At 37.8% G+C, this 20,559-nt stretch overlaps 1 protein-coding gene across 1 annotated transcript in view; it reads right to left on the minus strand.

Annotated features, from left to right (window-relative positions):
• ASB3 (ankyrin repeat and SOCS box containing 3) overlaps window positions 1–20,559 on the minus strand; it is a 96,085-nt gene that overhangs the window by 31,303 nt on the left and 44,223 nt on the right. Inside the window, exons 4-7 of the mRNA XM_082642105.1 lie at window positions 7,292–7,404; window positions 6,571–6,706; window positions 3,184–3,361; window positions 1,137–1,334 (exon numbers count right to left, since the gene is read on the minus strand). Coding sequence (XP_082498231.1) covers window positions 1,137–1,334; window positions 3,184–3,361; window positions 6,571–6,706; window positions 7,292–7,404 — 625 coding nt within the window. The remainder of the gene's footprint in view (window positions 1–1,136; window positions 1,335–3,183; window positions 3,362–6,570; window positions 6,707–7,291; window positions 7,405–20,559) is intronic.

Consider the following 20,559-nt stretch of genomic DNA (forward strand, 5'->3'; position numbering starts at 1 on the left):
GAGTCCGCCTGCCGATGCAGGGGAAACGGGCGGAGCGGCTGGGCCCGTGAGCCTTGGCCACTGAGCCTTCGCATCCGGAGCCTGTGCTCCGCAATGGGAGAGGCCACAACAGTGAGAAGCCCGTGTACCGCTAAAAAAAAAAAAACAAAAACAGCAACTACTTGCACAACTTATTCCATTATTGCATGGACCATAGATTTTACTCAATATGGCTTTTCTTACACATAGCCTTATTCTTACCATCTATTTTAAAACCTTAGGAGTCTTATAGACAAGTCTTGGCCAGAATCTAATCAATAATCTATCAGTAATTCTTCATTTATTCTACTCAGCATCATGGCAGATAAGCAAAAGAAATATTTTTAAAAATTTTAAACTGAGTGTGACCTACAGAAATAAATGCTACATACCAAGTACATTAAAAATGCAAGAATATCTAGAAAACTAAAGTTTTATTTTAGGTTCATAACAAGTCTTGTAAATATAAATTTCAAATGATAAATAGCCTGACACACGGTCAATATCATACTTGACAAAGATATTTTTAACTTTTTTATGTTTTTGCCTCCCAGCTTTACTGAGGTATAACTGACAAATAACATTGTAAGATAGTTAAAGTATATAATGAGGTGATTTGACATACATATACATTGTGAAAACATTCATCACCTCAAATATTTACCTCTTTTTTTAAGAGCATTTAAGTTGTACTCTTACTTAGCAAATTTCAATTATATAATACAGTGTTATCAACTACAGTCACATTATACATTAAATCTTCAGCCCTTATTCATTGTGTAACTTAAAGTTTGTTTTAATTCTTAAATTGTTTTGAAGACCAAGGAAATCAGAGAATTCCTGCATTTACTTTAATATATTGGAAGTATGCTCTAAAATTGCTACACCAAAAATATAATCCAGAGCCAAAGAGAGAAGGAAAAAAATCTGACATTATCACCTAATTTTTATTACAGTTTGACTGAACAAGGTGCATCACAGAAGGCTTTTGTTTTTGTCTGTTTTTTGTTTTTAAGTTACCAATTTAGCTCTAAGACATATTGCTTCACAAAAGAAAGTCACTTGGAAATACATCTCCATATAGCAAAAAAGAATAAAAATACAGCAAATATACATACTCCTTTTGGAAAGCCATACACATGGGAGAACTGAATCCGAAGACGAGGCACATCTGGGCATCTGGGTGGTAGCCAGACTGGAGCAACATTTCTAGGCACTCTTCATGCCCTCCAAACACTGCTGAGTACACAGGACTCACTTTGTTTGGCCCAGTGTCACAGACCCGGTTAGTAAGTGGTATTAACAAGTCCAAGATTCTGCAAATACACAAATTCAGGGGTATATAATGCTTTTATATGTACATAAGTGTAGACATTTCTACAGCACATATTTTGGGTCACCCATTGATTGATTTTAAAAAGTCTTTCTGTCTTCAGTGTACTTTCTATCTACAGTAAATTATTACAAGCTACATACTCCGAAATGTTACACTCATTATTGTTGCTTAATAGAAAGATCCTTAAACATATCTGAAGCAGAGCTAAATAACGTTCCCATAAAAGTAAACAGATAACACACAGTCCTTTATTTTTCATGAATTAATTACCTTCCCACCAGCAACCACCTTCCTCCCCAAAATTCAAATTTTATATTAGATATTTTAGGATCTAATAAAATTTTTTAAAACTTCATTATACTAAATATAAACTTGTTATCAAGAAAACAAGTTATTTTCCTTCATAAAGTAGCAATCAAAGTTTTATTTTTCTAATCAGTAAGAATTTTTTAAGATGGTGAGTGACATGAAATGAATAGTATTTTCATCAGGAAGAAGTCAGAAATTCTGCTAAAATATTGTATTCTCAGAAAAGAAGATGAGCTCTTTAAATATTAAGGCAGATTTATTTAAAAATTAAGAATAAATTAAGAATTTATAACATTCTTTCTCTTTGCTACTTTTCCTTAGGTAAGGTAGGACTAAGATAATATTTAAGGAGAACTTATATTTCACCATGAAGGAAATTATCAGTGACAAACAGAATTCTCAAAATTGAGAACAAATGAGGACAAATTCTCAAGAGGGTTTTGGTATCAATTTAAAGCTCAGAGTATAATTGTACCTAAGATTTATGATTAGATAAACAATCAACAGTTAAGAAAAACATCAAATTTTTAAACCTAAGTACTTTGTTAAAATAAAGAATATGTTTAGTGTCTCTTACATGTAATAAATGTGCTAAATTTTTTAAAATGAGTTGGAAAAATTATACTCTTCAACAGGGCACAAACATGATTACAAATATCTTTAAGGAAATAGTAAAATACCATGCCACCTAGTGGCATAATAACCCAATCACAGCATCTGTTTTCCTACTATGTATACATACTAAAGACAAGACCATTTCACTATTACTTTTTAAATTAAAAAATACTAACAAGAGCTATAAAAATTATTATTGTAGCAGTATGACTCTAAAAACTTTAAAAATATATTTTAAAAAACTGTTTGGTACCAATCTATGTTAAGACAGGCTGCCATATTCTCACGGTATAACCAGGCTTAATAATTTCTGAGATTCCTGGAACCCCCAATTTCAGGGAGTTCCAACTTTGGTTAAGTCTCTCTCTCTTCAGACAATACCAAAAATTTCACTGGAATTTCTGGCTAAGGAAGAAGAGTAATAGAAGCAGGGGAAAGTACCAAGTTGAATTTGAAACAAGACAAAGAGACGTCCAGTCAAAGGGTTCAAGATGTGGAGGACTACCCAGTCCACACAAAAGAGATCACAAACTCAAAACCTTCCTGGGGTCAAGGAGGTAACAAAATAAGTTGAATAAAGCCATTGGATCAATACCTAAAGATGCCTGGGACAAAACTGGAAAGGAGTGGGAGAGTACAGCCACAGCTTAAGAAGTCAGACAGAAGACTTAACACCCTAAGAAAGCCCCTGGGGCCACTCTGCCTCACACTAGGAAAGGGCAAGACTACGAGTTGCTGGGATTGCAAGCGGGACAAATGTGGGGGGTGGATCTAGTCACCCAGCAGATCAGTAGAGAAGGGAATACCAAGGGTTATGCCTGGAGGTAAAGGGTCTGGCCCAGAAGATCTATTTCTATTACCTTTGAATTATGAGACCATTTTTATTTTCCATTTTTAACACTTACTTTGTATGGCCCATTTGTGCAGCTGCATGAATAGGTAACTGCCAATTGTCCTCATTACAGTAAAGATCAGGATCTGCCCCACTGGAAAGCAAAAGCTCCACACATTCTGTGTGGCCCTCTTGAGTAGCAATGAACAAGGGAGTAGCTTTGTCCAAGGCTTGACAATTGACATTTGCACCTAAAATAAACGTTTAACATATAACCCTCCTTAATGCAAATAATAATAATAATTAACAAAAATTTCAAAGCAGCTGCCTTAAAAGGGTTTCACAGTACAATAGCTTTTCTTCCTTAGTGGATACTGTTGTTAAAACATATTAATTTTCATAACTTATTGGTAATCATTTACATTGTTTTTACTTTTATGTCAGCAAGAAAACAAGGGATTAATATTTTAGAATTCATTTTTAAGCTAAAATAAGAAACTTATTCAATGAAGGATTCATTTCATTCCAACAAGCACTCTGAGGGTCCAGTAAGCAATCATTTAAAAAAGGAAAAATGCAAACCATCAAATATAGATAACATTTCTGATCATTACTGAAAGGATAAGAAAAAAATCTAAATTATGAGACTTTACAGATGCCACTAATTGATTCAGGCTAAATTTGTGAAAAAAAAATTCCAGTAGATATGATATACATGGGGGCTATGCCTTTAAACTAATGTTGACTATACTCTTCATTATATCACTTTTCTTCATGACCAGTGCATGATAAACAGAGCCCACATTAAAAGGAAAAAGGTCTATTTAAATGGGTTTCTAAACTGATCTTTTAAAGCATAAATCTAATCAATTATTTAGACGCAAATGTATAAAGATGTGAAAAAGTTTGGTGACCTCAATTTTTGTGAAGGTTTCAAAAATAGCAGACTTCCTCAAACTTCTCTCATTCACAAATAATGTGTTAAGTATGCTAAGTATGGTGTTAATACATGACCATGAGAATTTTTAAATTTCTGGAATACAGCTCAGTGAAAAATCATCAACATCAAGGGGGGAAAGACTACTTTTTTAAAAGGATGTTCGGGCTTCCCTGGTGGCGCAGTGGTTGAGAGTCCGCCTGCTGACGCAGGGGACGCGGGTTTGTGCCCCGGTCCGGGAGGATCCCACATGCCGCGGAGCAGCTGGGCCCGTGAGCCAAGGCCGCTGGGCCTGCGCATCCGGAGCCTGTGCTCCGCAACGGGAGAGGCCACAGCAGTGAGAGGCCCGCGTATCGCAAAAAAAAAAAAAAAGGATGCTCCATAAATATACCTTGAATAAACCAAAGCCCTGAAATGGGTAAAAACAATGCAAAACACAAATGGTAACTTAGAGTTTATGGAACTGTCAGAAATTCCAACTGGATAGTCAACATGTCTAGATACACAGAATATTCTTGACTTGTACAAGGTGGCTTCACCTACTGTCAGCCTCAGAAAGAAATGAACACTATAGGGCTTCCCTGGTGGTACAGTGGTTGAGAGTCCGCCTGCCGATACAGGGGACATGGGTTCGTGCCCCGGTCCGGGAAGATCCCACATGCCGTGGAGCGGCTGGGCCCAAGAGCCATGGCTGCTGAGCTTACGCGTCCGGAGCCTGTGCTCCGCAACGGGAGAGGCCACAGTGGTGAGAGGCCCGCGTACCGCAAAAAAAAAAAAAAAAAAAAAAAAGAAAAAAAATGAACACTATAACTGAGAAAATACTAAGTCAAAAAAGAAACCTACTTAACTTTCTCTTTTAAGCAATGTTTTGTTTTGATTGACAATTTCAATGTATAAGGAAGAATAAGGAACTAGACCCTGTAAGATTACAGGTAGAAAAGTTGGGAAAATGAGAGATAATTCACTGAAAGGAAAGTCATTTTAAAGAGTTAGAAACATGTATAGTTACATTATAAACATACCTACATACCTTTTCAACTTGCCATTCATAACTATTCAGAGAGGAGAAGAAAAAAAGAACAAAGGAAAACAAAACAGGTGCTTAGTGTTCCAGGAGACAGGCTCAGCATGAGGAGTCATTAAGCTGCAGTTTAACCTATTTCATTCTAAATATTAGCTACACACGAATAACTGGAACTTATGGACTGGAAGTCACAAAATACATCACAACAGTCCTTGGGAAGGTACAACATAGAAGAAGGAAGATGAGAAATCACAAGTCCTGGATCCAAGTCCTGATTCTGCCAGGGAATACTTTCTAGATCTTTGGTAAGGCACTTAAATGCTCAAAACCTGGGATTCTTTTTTTTTTAAATTAATTAATTAATTAATTAATTAACTTGGCTGTGTCAGGTCTTAGTTGTGGCATGCAGGTTCTTCTCTAGTTGTGGCATGTGGGCTCCAGAGCACACAGGCTCAGTAGTTGCAGCATGCAGCCTCTCTAGTTGTGGTGCACGGGCTCTAGAGTGCACGGGCTCGGCAGTTGTGGCACACGGGCCCAAATGCCCCGTGGCATGTGGGATCCTAGCTCCTCGACCAGGGATCGAACCCATGTCCCCTGCATTAGAAGGTGGATTCTTAACCACTGGACCATCAGGGGAGTCCCCAAGCCTGGGATTCTTAATACCAAAAAAAAAAAAAAAAAAAAAAAAAAAAGCTTGAACAAATGATTTGGGGGATTCTCTCAACTTTAAACTTTGTTTTGGTAATTTATTAAAAGTTTAGGTATTACAGAAGACATGTGAAAAGTCTAAGTATTAAAAAAAATTGCGTGGTGGCAAATCTGGTGTATTTCCCATCTGCTCTTGACTGTCCATGCTTCGTCAGGTTAGCAGTGTGAGTGCACACGCAGTGTCTGGAAGAACTGAAAAGCTCTTACATAACAAAAGTTTCTGGTCACAGAAATGTCACACAGAGTAAGAATGCCACCTCAACACCATCCTCTCTGACAATGCTGAATGTGTAATGGTTGTCACTGGGAAACCTTTAACAGGCTTATGTTGCTATTTATTAACATAATAAAGTATAAACATGCTTTGAAATAAATCCATTTAAATATCACACAATTGATCAAAACATACAACTCAAAGGGTTAATATACAAAATAACTATCTAAAAAATTAATTAAGCCTATACTAGTCTTGTATCCTAGAAAGTTGGAATTGCTCAGGTCCCTATAATAAAGGACAGCACCATCATTAAACTTGCCAATAAACCTGCTTTAATGATAGATCATTATGGTCCTACTCAGATAAATTAATAGTTGCGCATTGTATTATGTTAGTAATAGAGACTTAGTAACCAGGCTTATAAATGAACTTGTATGTACTCTTATTTACCACTAATATAAGACCATAAATTCCAGAACCTGATTTATATCTGGTCAAGAATTACTCTTCCTAAGAAGATACAAAGTTAAAACTCATGATCTTAACAGTGTAAAGGCTAATGGATTAGTCTTACCTGATGATATAAGTATGCTCAAGCTTTCTAGCTTGCCATATTGAGCAGCCACAAATAAAGGTGTGATTCCAAAGTCATCCTGGCATTCCTTGTTTGCTCCTTTTTTAAGAAGCAATTTTATGATCTCAGCATTTTCCTAAGGCACAGATTCATATTTTAAATAAGAGAAAACAAAGAAAATAGAAGATATCTTTTTTATTGTTGTGTGTGTGTATGTTTTTTATCCTCACTAAAGGGAAAAAGTGTATTGGTGGATGGGAAGAAAGTGTTCAACAATCAGATTATTCTGTACCTTTAGCTAGAACATTAAACATAAACAGATAAAACACTGGGAATCTCTAGGAATTATAATCCTTATAAAATCCTGCAAAATTAGTTTGCAAGTACAAGCACTAAGATGTCATCACAGTTTCTAAACACAGTGCTATAAATAAAATGAGCCATTGCTCGCTATCAATTTATATCCCCAATATTCTGATGGTCTCTTAACTATTATCAACATTTGAAAAACTTAGATAATCCCTGCAGCCCAAAGCTACCAGAACTACTAGAGCAGTTGGCTTATTCAGAATGACCGTTAGCATTTAGACTGCCTTTTCTGTACTGCACTAACCATCATAAATCACAGGCAAGTAGGAAGCAAAAACTGTATAGAACTGTCATTTTAAAAGGGTAAAACACACAATTTACATGGAAATGAAATAATAAATTCAGAGTTTACCTGAAAAGTAGCCTGGTGCAAGGTGTTCCATCCACACATAGAATGGGATCCATTAACATTTGCTCCATATCGAAGTAGCAGCCTTAACACATCTATCTGTCCATTTTCAACAGCTGCAATACAAGAGTCAAAAAAATTATTGTTGGTAAAAAGCCATGTTTGTAGGACTGGGCACTTCGGTGATGTTACCATCACTTGTTCAGCTTCTAACTCACAATACCGTGATCATTCCTATCAACAAATCAAAACATGTATGTACTCCTTATGCAATTCTAAAACATTTATCACAATTGTCTTAGCCCAAACCCATTAATATATACATCCTTTTGGTACATACATAAAATTATTTTCAATTGTATCTTAAAAGATACAAAGGAAATGCAAGCAGAAGGCAAACATATCCTCTTGGATAATGGAGATAATATGTGTTTCTATTTTGTTAAAAATGCAATTGGGAGAGAGATGGGATGAACAGGTCAGAAGAAACAGTAGCAATCTGGAGAAAAAGTCTCAAAAGAATTGAAAGGTTGGCTATTACCATCTGATTACAAATGACAATAGTAAATGACAAGCAAACTGAAAGCACAATACTGCAAGTCTGCATCTTAGATATTTTTACCGTAATAAACAACAATCATTGTTAAAATGATGTTCTTATATCAACCAATGAAAATTTAGTAGAATCTGTTTCACATCCAATTCATACATCATTATCAGTGACTGCTGGCAAAAATCACTCCATAGCCAAAAGCCTGAGTTGAAGATTATCAGGTTGTCAGTGGTGATATATGAAACAGAGTGTAGATAAGTTTGTTTCCATGAATTAGGGAGACCTTCTAAAAATGAAAGTCGAAAAAATTTGTTTTGATTATTACATACGCTATAGAAGTCAGACAGAGAGAAAACTTTTAATATCATAAATACATTAAGATATCTGATGTCTGCATCTCTAGTGAAAAAAATTTCTCAATGGCAAAATGGCATTTTATAGCTCTCGCTAATTATTTCAAAATAAGGCAAATGGTTAAGTGATGGTTAATCATTAAGAAATAGTGGTTTAGGGACTTCCCTGGTGGCAGAGTGGTTAAGAATCCACCTGCAAATGCAGGGGACATGGGTCCAAGCCCTGGTCCATGAAGCTCTCACATGCTGCAGAGCAACTAAGCCCATGCACCACAACTACTGAACCTGCGCTCTAGAGCCACAACTACTGAGCCCGTGTGCCACAACTACTGAAGCCCGTGCACCTAGAGCCCGTGCTCTGCAATAAGAGAAGCCACTGCAACGAGAAGCCCGCACACCACAACGAAGAGTGGCCCCCGCTCACCACAACTAGAGAAAGCCCGCACACAGCAACAAAGACCCAACACAGCCAAAAATAAAATATTAAATAAATAAATAAATAAACCTTAAAAAAAAAAAAGAAACAGTAGTTTAGAAAACTGTATTTACAGCTTACATCCTACTACCAAAGCCTCTCCTTTGGAAGAGTTGGGTTAACTTCTTTGTCCTTATATAATAAGTTACCAAATTGGAGGGGGAGTGGGAACCATACTGTGACCAAGTATATTATACTTCAATGAAAGTTATTAAAAAAAAAAAACCCAGACTCAAACTTACTATTTGTTTGCCTCTTTATCATTAGTAAAGTACGCTTGAGGAGAGAAACTGTGTTCTGTTCCCCTTACGTGCCCAGTGCCAATCGCAAACAGAAGACAGGCAATAAATAAGCATCGACTCCGTGAATGAAAAATAAATGTCTAAAATAAAATATGATTTTCTTTTTAAGAATTCATTCCTCTCCAAACAAAACAGCCTTCAGAACTATACTTCTGGATATGACAAAATAACTGGTACTAAACTAGCCATCATAAGAGTGGGAAATATACATAAAGCAACTTTTTCTAGCATTAAACCATGGGCAAAAGACTGATTCCTAAGGAAAGGGAAACACATGAGGTGAGCCCATGATCAACCCAGCTTTCTGCCTGGGGACATTTCTGGATTATGGTGCAATGAGCTGAAGTCCAAGAACAGTAAGGGTAAGGTTGAAGAAAGAATACTCCAAGCAGAGGAAATGGTCCAAGCAGAGTGAAGCAGTCCGCTGAGCTAAGAAGGAAAATATCAGAGTTTAAGCAGTTGAAATCGGTGGGGCAAACCCCAAGAGAGAAGAGAACTGTGCGGAGGGGAGGCCCCACTGTGGAAGTTCTCCAAGAATCCTTGCCTGAGGTCTGGGCTACACATGTACAAGGCAAGATGAAGCTTACCAGAGAACTGCTAAAGGGTTAAGAATGGAACAGAGATAAGTAGAAGACAGTGCTGAGGGGCAATGGAACTCCTAGGAGTTCTGGCCCAGTCAGAGTGGTGAAACCACACTGATACTTCGATAGCTTGTTAACACTCTGGGCATCCAGCTGAGACACCGAAAAGGCAGAGCCCTAGGAATAAAGACCACATCTGAGACTAAGGCCTACTCTAGACTTGCTCTAAGGAAGCCTAAAATAAGCCCTGATCAAGAAGGAGGCAGAGGCTGGGAACTGAATCCTCCTGGGAGTTAGATCTGGGAAATACCTTATGCTCTCAACAAAGCATAAAACCAAACCTAAACAAGTTCAAGGTCATAAGCCAGTAAATAATCTACCTATTATTTAAAAAAAGGGAAAAAAACTCACTATTCTCAGAGGATAAGAGAATTCAAGTCTGTGACATACTATTCACAATGCCCAGTATACAAGTCAGAAAGTAGTGAGCAGAAACTGATCCCAAGATGGCCCAGACATTGGATTTAACAGATTAACTAATGCAGCTACTATAAACATGCTTTAAAACTTTAAGGAAAATATGTTCAAAGATTTTACTGTTTTTGTTTCTTTGTTTATTTGTGGTACGCGGGCCTCTCACTGTTGTGGCCTCTCATGCTGCGGAGCACAGGCCCCGGACGCACAGGCTCAGCGGCCATGGCCCACAGGCCCAGCCGCTCTGCGGCACGTGGGATCCTCCCAGACCGGGGCGCGAACCCGTGTCCCCTGCATCAGCAGGCAGACTCTCAACCACTGCACCACCCAGGAAGCCCCAAAGATTTTACTTTTTAATATGTATGGTATACACACAGCATACACAGAGAATCTGAGTAATGAAACTGTTTAAAAAAAAAAAAAAAAAAGAACCAACTGGAAATTCCAGAACTGAAAAAAGAAATGGATGGGCTTAAAAGAAGATCAGAGATGGCAGAAGAGTGGATGAACTTGAAGACATCAATATAAATCAACCAGGGACTTCCCTGGCGGTCCAGTGGTTAAGACTCCACGCTACCACTTCAGGGGGCATGGGTTCGACCCCTGGTTGGGGAACTAATATCCTGCATGCCACACAGCATGGCCAAAAAAAGAAAGAAGGAAAAAAAACCAAAAACAAAAACATATATATATATATATATATATATATATATATATATATATATGTATATCATCCTATCTGAAGAACTGAGAGAGGAAAAAAACAGACTACAGGAAAATCAACTGTATACATCAAACAGTCCAGCATACATTAATTGGAGTCCCAGAAGGAGAAGAGAGTAAAAACTGGGCAGCAAAAAAATACATTTGAAGAGGAAAAAATGCCTGAAATTTTCCAAAATTTGATTTAAAAAACAAAAACAAAAGCCACATTGACTTACAAATCCCAGAAAATCAGCAAACCACAGTGCTTTGGAAGAAGTCATTACACTTATGACTTCACATTCTATGTAAATTAAGGATGATTATATAAACATACCTGACAGCTCTGTGGAAGAATTTAAATGATTATAAAAGCAGCTGCAAACAACAAGCCATTGAAATCAACTTAGCTATAATAATAGTTTAATTTTTTTTCCAGGGCTCTTATTTGCATTTGAAATAAAATCTACCATTTTACCATGTCCTTTAAGACTCTGCAATAGTTAAATAATTAATCCAATCATTCAACAGTGCCAGGGACTGTACTAAGCACAAGGGGCATAGCAAGCAACCAGACCTACAAAGTAGTTGCCTTCGTGGCACTTCCATTCTAGTGGGAGAGACAGATAATAAACAAGTACACGGATAAAGGAAATAAGTTCTGATAAAAGAAACTGTGAAATTACTTTTTGTGGGAAAGAAGTGAAAGAAATTAACAAGGTAAAGTAAAGAGCAGTGACTGAGTATGAGAGTGCTATGTTAGAAAAGAGGATAGAGGTCATCTCTTTGAAACAGAGACCTCTGAACAGAGAAATGAGAGATAAGCAGTAAGCCATGCAAAGAGGTGGAAGAAGAGTACTCCAAACAGGAAATAAGTGTGAAGGCAGTGAGGTACAAAACAGCTGAGTATGTTTGGAATAGCCAAGATGGCCAGTGTGACTGAAGTGAAGTCAAGGAAAGGAAATAAAGCAAGAGAGGTAGAAAGAAGCCAAATTTTGTAAGCCTTGGCAAAAAGTTAGCTTTATTTTTTTTTTTAAGGAAAAAATGAATTTGTAGTTGGAGCTACTCCTAGAAGCACAGCTCATCACCTGCTCGTTCAGGACATAAATCCTGAGGAGTTGAGTGATCTGCCCAAAGTCACAGAGCCGGAGCCCAGGCTTCCTAGTTAGTCAGGACTCCCTCAACTACACCTGGTAATATTAACAAGAATAGGAGTCAGCAAACTGTTTCTGTAAAGGGCCAGAAAATACAGACAGTCCCCAACTTAAGATGGTTTGACGGCAATTTTTCGACTTTACAGCGGTGCAAAAGGTATACACATTCGGGAGAAACTGTACTTCAAATTTTGATATTTTCCTGGGCTAGCAATATGTGGTATGATCATCTCTCACAATGCTGGGCAGTGGCAGCAAGCTGCAGCTCCCAGTCAGCCACAAAATCACGAGGATAAACAGCTGATATACTCACAACCATTCTATACCCATACAACCATTCTGTTTTTCACTTTCAATATAGTTTCAATAAATTACACGAGATATTCAACACTTTATTATAAAATAAGCTTTGTGTTGGATGACTGTACCTAATGTAAGGCACAATGTAGGCTAATGTAAGTGTTCTGAGCACATGTAAGGTAGGCTAGACTGAACGATGATGTTCGGTAGGCTAGGTGTATTAAGTGCATTTTTGACTTACAACATTTTCAGCTTACAACGGTCTTATTGGGATGTAACCCCGTCCTAAGTTGAGGGAAATCTGTACTCTATTATATCTAGTTTCTCTGGTTCAACACTATGCTTGTAAAATTTATCAATATTGTTGCCTCTAGCTGCAGACCATTCCTCTTCATTGCTGTGTAGTAATCCATTGTGTAAATAGAACACAATTTATTTATCCGTTCTATTGTTGGCAGATGCTCTTTGGATAGCTTCCTGTTTGGGGCTGTTATAGAGTGCTACAACGAGACTATTCTAGTACGTCTTTTACTGAACACTGATACACACTACTGTTGAATATATGCCTAGGAATGGAATTGCTGGGACAGACAGTATGTATATACTCAGCTTTAGTAAGTTCTTCCAAACAGTTTTTCAAAGTGGCTATACCAAATTCACACTCCCATCAGTAATCTATCTTCTGGTTGCTTCATATCCTCATAAACACTTGGCACTTTCAATCTTTTTCTTTTTAGCCATTCTGGTAGGTGTGTAGTGTTTACTCTTACCTCAATCATCAGTCACTTCAAATTCTCTTTGGAAGTAGTTGAGATATGAATAAATAAACAAAATATAACATTGTCTTTTTCCTGAGTTCCTTTGGGACTCACTAGCCTGGGCGTACAAGTGAAGTTATGTTAAACTGTAAACTAAAATTTCAAATCCTGACATTGGGGTTACAGAAGAAACAAGCTGATAACAGCTAGAGCTGGCTGACGGTACAAAGGAGTTCACTATATTATGTTCTCTACTTTTGTATATATTTTAAATGTTTCACAATAAAAGTTTTTAGTATTTTTCACCAGTTCATGGCCCCACTTGCATAATATGGAAGCTATATCTCCTGACAAATTCTACCCACTAAGGACTTCTGATCTCCTAAATAATCCTGTCATCTTCTTCTCTGAGACATCTTCTTGATGTCCACAGTTGTAAAGGCCACTTGAAGGTTATAACTGGCACAGTGCCAATGAGAATGATGTCACCCAGGCCATAGGTGCCATTTATTTCCCAATTCTGAATATGCAAGATGCCAAAGTGATGCTGGTTTCCCTGCAGTGCCCACTGTATAGGCAACATGCTACATCTGAGCAGCAGTGGAGAAGATGCCCTGTTCCCAACCTAACCCACAACATGCTCTGTCACCGAGCTTCCTACAGAGCAGGGCTGCTCATATCCCTGCGCCTCTCAGAGGTGCTCATGGAAACAGATCCTTCACCTTCCGCCTTCAGCTCCTCTCACTACAGGGCTCAAATATGAATCCCTGAAGCTGGAAAACCAGGCTGTTCTTCCACCCTTGTCTCCCAGAAGCCCCTCTACCACCCAGTTACTCAAATAAAAATCTCCACCTGAAAACCATTCATTCTGCTCCTGAATTTGCCACCTACTTATTCATGACACAAGTGCTCAGGCATCTCAGACATATCTGAATTATAATTTAGGATCAAGATGATGCCCTAACTCTAGTGGAAAGAACACAGATAGTGTAGTCAGTCACTCTGTCCAGCTGTGAACAAGTTAGTCTCTCAACCTCATTACACATATAAAATAAGGATAATCTACTTACCTATGGGCTTTTATGTTGATTGAATAATTAATATAAGTAAATATAGTAAGTGCTCAATAAATGTTCCTTCTTTCTCTCCCTCAGTCTCCCTTACCCCTTTCCTGATATATAACTGGTCAACTTCTTTTCCTAATAAACTCCACAAATAGGATACTCAGAAGGTTAGGTTTTCAATCATGATGAGTTAGGCCATAATTACAGTTCCCTCAATGCTAATACAGCTCTCTGACTAAACTCATATTGGTCACCTTCACTCCATGCACCCTAAGGACAGCCTCTTCCCTTTGCAGGATCAATCCTTTTGTCCAACAACCCGATTAACTGCAACCATCATCCAGCACTACAAGAAGTGCATATCCAGGTCCCCTCCTAAGTGAGAGTGCAGACCCTCAGGTTTCCCCAATTTATTGTCCAATTCACTTCCTCCATGATAATTACTCACAAACCAGTTTTATTAGTTTAAATAAACGTTTATGTTTATCTTTCCTCCTCCACAGCCATACTGATCTTGTCTTACAAACATATACACTATTTCCCATCCTCAAAAAAGGAATCCAAAGCCCATAATCTTCTATCTTTCCATGGCCACCACCTGTATTCCCTTGCCAGACTTTTCTCTCTTCCAAAAAACAGAACTAGGTCTATAGGCAGATGCTGTTTATATAGAAATTTGATGTTCTTTCTTTTCCTTCCACTTCCTGTCCAAGTTTGCAAAGACTTAAAGACATTTCCTTAGACTGGAGCGTGAGTCTGATAATTACCTAATCAACTGAGGATAATGAGGGAAATTCAGCTGCAATTTCTACCATCTCACTAATAAGCAAGCTGATTGGCTAAGCTGGTGTTTCTTTGCTCCCTCACCTCTCTACATGGGACCCATCTAGTACCGCATGCTACGGCAAAGGAGGCCAACATTTCAAAGATAGAAGAGGACTACAGCTCAGTTAAGGATATACGAAGAGCTGCGCTCTCTGATACAGAAGCCAGTAGCCATATGTGGCTATTTAAATCTAATTAATTTAAATTAAATGAAAATTTGAGTACCTCAATCAAACTAGCTTCATTCGAAGTGCTCAAAAGCCACACTTGGCTAGTGACTGAACAGTACAGATTTAGGACACTTCCAAATTCTATTGGACTGCTCTGGTCTAGAGTTTAGAATTTAACTAAATTGGAATTTAACCTAGAATACTAGGCATATCTATCTCCAAGATACATGCCTGGCAATGAGGACAGGACACCAGGCCATCAGTTGTGGCTCCTATGGTTTGGGGCAGGTGTTCAAGGACAGAAAGGAAATGAGTAATTCTGGAACCTGGAAAAGTACTGTGGATTCCCAGAGAGAAAAAGAAAGCAGAATCATAGGATCTGGTATTACACTGGCATTGAACAGAGACCAGAGCCCAAGGATAAAGAATAAACATGAAATAAAACACCCCATTTGGAAGACAGAGCTCAAAGTGTCTGGGGTACACAGAAAGATGGGGGAAAGGCTTTCCTCCCTTCAATCCAAACAGGTATTGTCTGTAAGACTCTAGCTGAGACAGCAGAAAAGAAAAACCAGAAGTTCTGATGGCAGGGACACTGCCCCTCCCACAACAGGTCAGGTTATTGTGCTGAAGAAACATGTAACAGCAAAAGTCTAACAAAATAAGAATGATATGAGAACACCATTACCTGCAATAATTTCTAGGGAGACATTTATATTTTTGAAGAAACACATCTTTCCATTTCCTATATTTAAGAGGGAAAAAGAAGTAATCTGGGATAACATAACCTGAATAACAAAATATTGTTGAAAAGGAGGAATCAAGGAAGTAGAAGCAGCCGCTGACCCACATAAAGCTTCTAACCAAAATCAAAACTCAGTTGAGGCATGTAGCACACTGAGTGCAGTCACAAGCCCCACATGAAGATTTCATGAAGACACGGACTCAACATATGATTCTCATCTGGGGGAAATATGGCAGAGCTATACATTCATGTAAGTAATAAATCTAACTAGGAGTACTAAACTCTAACTAAAAATAGTAAACAATGAACATTATTTAATGCAGCACTCATTAAACAATAAATTTCTAAAGGAGGGATTTTTTAAAATGTAATTATCCTATTCAATGCTCTTTTGTAAAAATGCCTAATGTGACTATGTGTTCTAGGGAACTACTGTAGACAAGTTCTGTACCAAATGCAAATTGCAGTGAGCTGAGTTTTTTTACATCTTTAAGCTAGAATATACTCTTTCATCGTGAGGCTCAGATTGTGACAGTAGTTCTACTGAGAAACATCACAGTCAGTAAGGCTGTAATGAACAGTTTAACCACAGGCTGTCCATCTCCTCTAGTTATAGCAACAGGTTGGTGATTTCTGAGGGCCTCAGAGATCACCTACATATTCTATTAGTACATTTGATTTATATATGAATTTTTAACTGTATCTATGCTTCTTAAATTCTACATGTACTCTATTCTCCATTATGCACTTCATTTTTCTCTACAATTCACTGATAAAATAATCTTTCCATTGTATATCTAATTTGAATAAAACTTTTTTCCCTACCTCTTTCACAAAGCAAAAAAGAATGTTCGTAGTCATTTTATCTACTGTGTATTTCTTTGGTCTTGTGGTTACACTGACATCTGGTGGCACTAGAAAAGAAACTAGACTGCAATGACAAGTAATTTTTTTTTCTAGTGTTTTGAATTTATTCTATGTCACCTCAGATTTTAAGTTTTTCTAAGACTTTACCTATACCCAGGACAGGAGAACTATTAAAGTACTATACTAACTCCCCTGATAGCATATGTTAGTTTCAACTTTTCACTCTGACAAAGTGACTGGCAAGGATGGAGAATTATTTCAAGAATGTCACTGGGTAAGTAGGACTACCCACAGTTATTTATTTCATAATTAAATTTTATAATCAGAATGGTTATAAAGTAAGGCTTTCCCATCAAAGACATATATCATAATTTCAAACCACTCTCCCTATATATACAGATATATTTCTATAATGTGTCTTGGCCATGAATCCTTAGTCTGAAATGTAGTACTTGATTGCTACTTAGAAAAATTTTTCCTAAAATTGTAATGAAAAGTTACACTTCTTTCTTACAAAGGACCTCGTGTCTGCCCAACGACTAACAATCTTAAAGATGTACACTGATGGGAAAAACCATGACCAAATGGACAAAATTCATTATGTTAGGAATATAACAGAAAGATTGTAGTCAGTACCCCAATCTAATTCTACATGTTGCCACTGACATGTCTCTGTTTCTGACAGAAAGAAGTCAAATGGGCAATTAGCCATCAGAGATCATATCCAGAACAACACATCTTTCAATCACATGAAAGTCTTAGAAGACAAAAACCTTACTATTTTTTCATATGTCTCCCCACCAAGAGTCAAGAGAAATGTTTGATTTAGATAGCAGAGCTATAAAAGTGAATTCTACCACTTTCTGTAATTATCCGATTCACGCTTTTGAAGTACTCATATAGCAGTAGTTTCCTTATAGGAGCCACCTCTGTATGATCTCCACAGTATGGCTTAGAGAAACAAATTATTACACTGAGGAGTCCCTATCAAAGAAAAAGTATCTGGCAAAACATCCCTCATCCCAAGGACCACTCCAGTGTTTAGGACTCTGCACTCTCACTGCCAAGGGCCTGGGTTCAATCCATAGTTGAGGAACTAAGATACCACAAGCTGCAGCGTGGGTATGGCCGAAAAGTAAATTAATTCATTGATTTAATTTAATTAAATAATTATTCAATTATGAACATGCAAGAACTCAAGGAACATCATTCCCATGGATCCTTTCAGAGGACTCTGTTAAAGGAAGAATTTAGTCAGCCAAACAAGACTGGAAAAACCATGGCAAAATAACTGATGATAAACTTCTAAGCTACTGAACCACAGAACTATAAGAATAAAATAAAATGAAGGTATTAAGATGCCAGAATAGGATGCAAAATGTTATTTCCACTGACAACGTTAATACAATATAACTAACGAAATTTGGCAAAGGACAGAAAAAGAAAAAGAGTTACACAGGAGAATATAGGGATACTGATTTCTTCATTTTTAAAAGCCAGAAGTTTAATTCTATCAATCAAACATGACTAATAAAATGACAGATGGCATACATTTAATTATATGAAGGTAACACAAGAAAGATAATAAATATACTAGCTTCAAACTGCTTACCTTAAGGGATGAAAAGATACAGTCTTAAAGCATCGAAGAGTATGATATAAAATAATAAAAAGTTACATCAAGAAAGTAAATAGAACATGAAATTGACATTTTTTTTTTTTTTCTTTTTGCGGTATGCGGGCCTCTCACTGTTGTGGCCTCTCCCGTTGCGGAGCACAGGCTCCGGACGCGCAGGCCCAGCGGCCATGGCTCACGGGCCCAGCCGCTCCGCGGCATATGGGATCCTCCCAGACCGGGGCACGAACCCGTATCCCCTGCATCGGCAGGCGGACTCTCAACCACTGCGCCACCAGGGAGGCCCGACATTTTTAAAATGTAACTTTTTAGTGAACAGCCATACTTCAGACCTGAGAAAACTCAAACTCCTATTTTCAAGAACCTGTCCTCAAATAAAAATGCTTAAGTTATAATCCTTGAGGAAGATGATTAATCTTTCCATTGAAAGATCTAAAAATAACTCCAAAGACTAAGTTTAATTAATATAATACATATTAAATATATGAATGCTAAACCACAAAATTCATAGCACCTCAAAAAATAACTCTATGAATGATCACTAATCCATGAAAATACTAGTGAAAAGTGAAATACAGGTTGGTTTGTTCAACTCTGGAATATGTCAACATTCAGAGTTAAAGGATAGGCCACACGAGCTAAAGTATGACATATTTTACAATTCAATATTGAAATAGGCAGCCTCACATAACACTGTTTATAAAAAACTTTGTTCCTAATAAACATTACAGCTATGTTTAACGTTGAAGGTTACACAGACTAAGCAGAGACTCAGAAGAACAAAAAATGAAAAATAATCCATCAAAAGCCAAAACAGGGCTTCCCTGGTGGCGCAGTGGTTGAGAGTCCGCCTGCCGATGCAGGGGACATGGGTTCGTGCCCCGGTCCGGGAAGATCCCACATGCCGCGGAGCGGCTGGGCCCGTGAGCCATGGCCGCTGAGCCTGCGCGTCCGGAGCCTGTGCTCCGCAATGGGAGAGGCCACAACAGTGAGAGGCCCACGTACCGCAAAAAAAAAAAAAAAAAAAAAAAAAAAAAGCCAAAACAGCGTGCTGTGCAGTTCTCATAGAAATTGTTCTGTGAGGTCGCACTGGGTTGGATTTGAGCCTCCAATTTATCAGTGTTGTTTTCAATACAGCAAAATAAAAAGAAAACCTATTTCCTATATAATCAGCTATATTTTCACTTAAATCTACTATATTTATAAATAAGGGTATTCATATTTCCAAAGCAGTTTTACAAATCTATTCTTAGAATATTTACTGTGTATGCATTTATGAGGCAAGGGAAGGGGAGTGGAGAGAGAAGACAACGGTAAAGAAAAGAAATAAGAGGTAGACTTCTTGTTAAACATAAACTTTAAATTGCATGTTAGCAAATGATGTTCTATAAGAACAATTTTCACGTGGAAAGATATGGAGGAGAAGTTTCCTGAATTTGTGGGATTTTCTCATTTTAATTCTTACTGTCATCGAACTGAAAAGCTTCCTTCCAAACTCTATTTTATGAAAATCTTGGTGAGTTCTGTGTAGGAAAGATATTCCCATTATAAACAGTGGAGTAGTAAATTTTCTAACTGTCTGCATTTAGCCTTTAGTCCAATCATAATGACACACCACTGATGTTGATGACTTTTCTAGTCACCTGAAAGTTTCCATAGTTCTGTATTCATTTTCTATCCCTTGATCCCCCAGTTTAGGTGTTAACTGGGCCACAGGATAGGTACTACAACATGCAAGGGAATACAGCTTTCCTTGGGGGGAGGGGTAACATACTCCAAAGTTTCAGCAATGAACAGTTTGGAAAGATAAAGCTACAGATGGGGAAGGAAGCTATACTAGACGGGCAGTCCCCCTTTCTCACTTTAAGTCCAGTTGGTCCAACCACTCTTCCTTACCTAGTGATTATCATCTATAGCTTGGTGCAAACCTTGAAGTGTTCTGGATTTTGTTTTAATAAAAAAACCTCTTCCATTATAGATGGAAACACAGATCACTATGGTTATTTAAAAGAGGGAGAAATATACAGGTAAGTAAAGCACATTGCTGAAGTCTGTCATATTATTTATGGGTCAGAGCAGACATTAGAGCCCACAACACCTAACTAAACAAACACCTAACTGAAGAGTTACATATCCATTCTTTGTCACTATGTTTTTGCAAAAGCTCAGGCTGTAATTTTCCTTTTCTCTTCCTTTTTTAAAAGTACTCTACTTCCAGGCTTCACTGGTGGCGCAGTGGTTGAGAATCTGCCTGCTAATGCAGGGGACACGGGTTCGAGCCCTGGTCTGGGAAGATCCCACATGCCACAGAG

This window comes from Mesoplodon mirus, assembly GCF_964341445.2.
Source record: "Mesoplodon mirus genome assembly, chromosome: 14".
NCBI lineage: Eukaryota > Metazoa > Chordata > Mammalia > Artiodactyla > Ziphiidae > Mesoplodon > Mesoplodon mirus.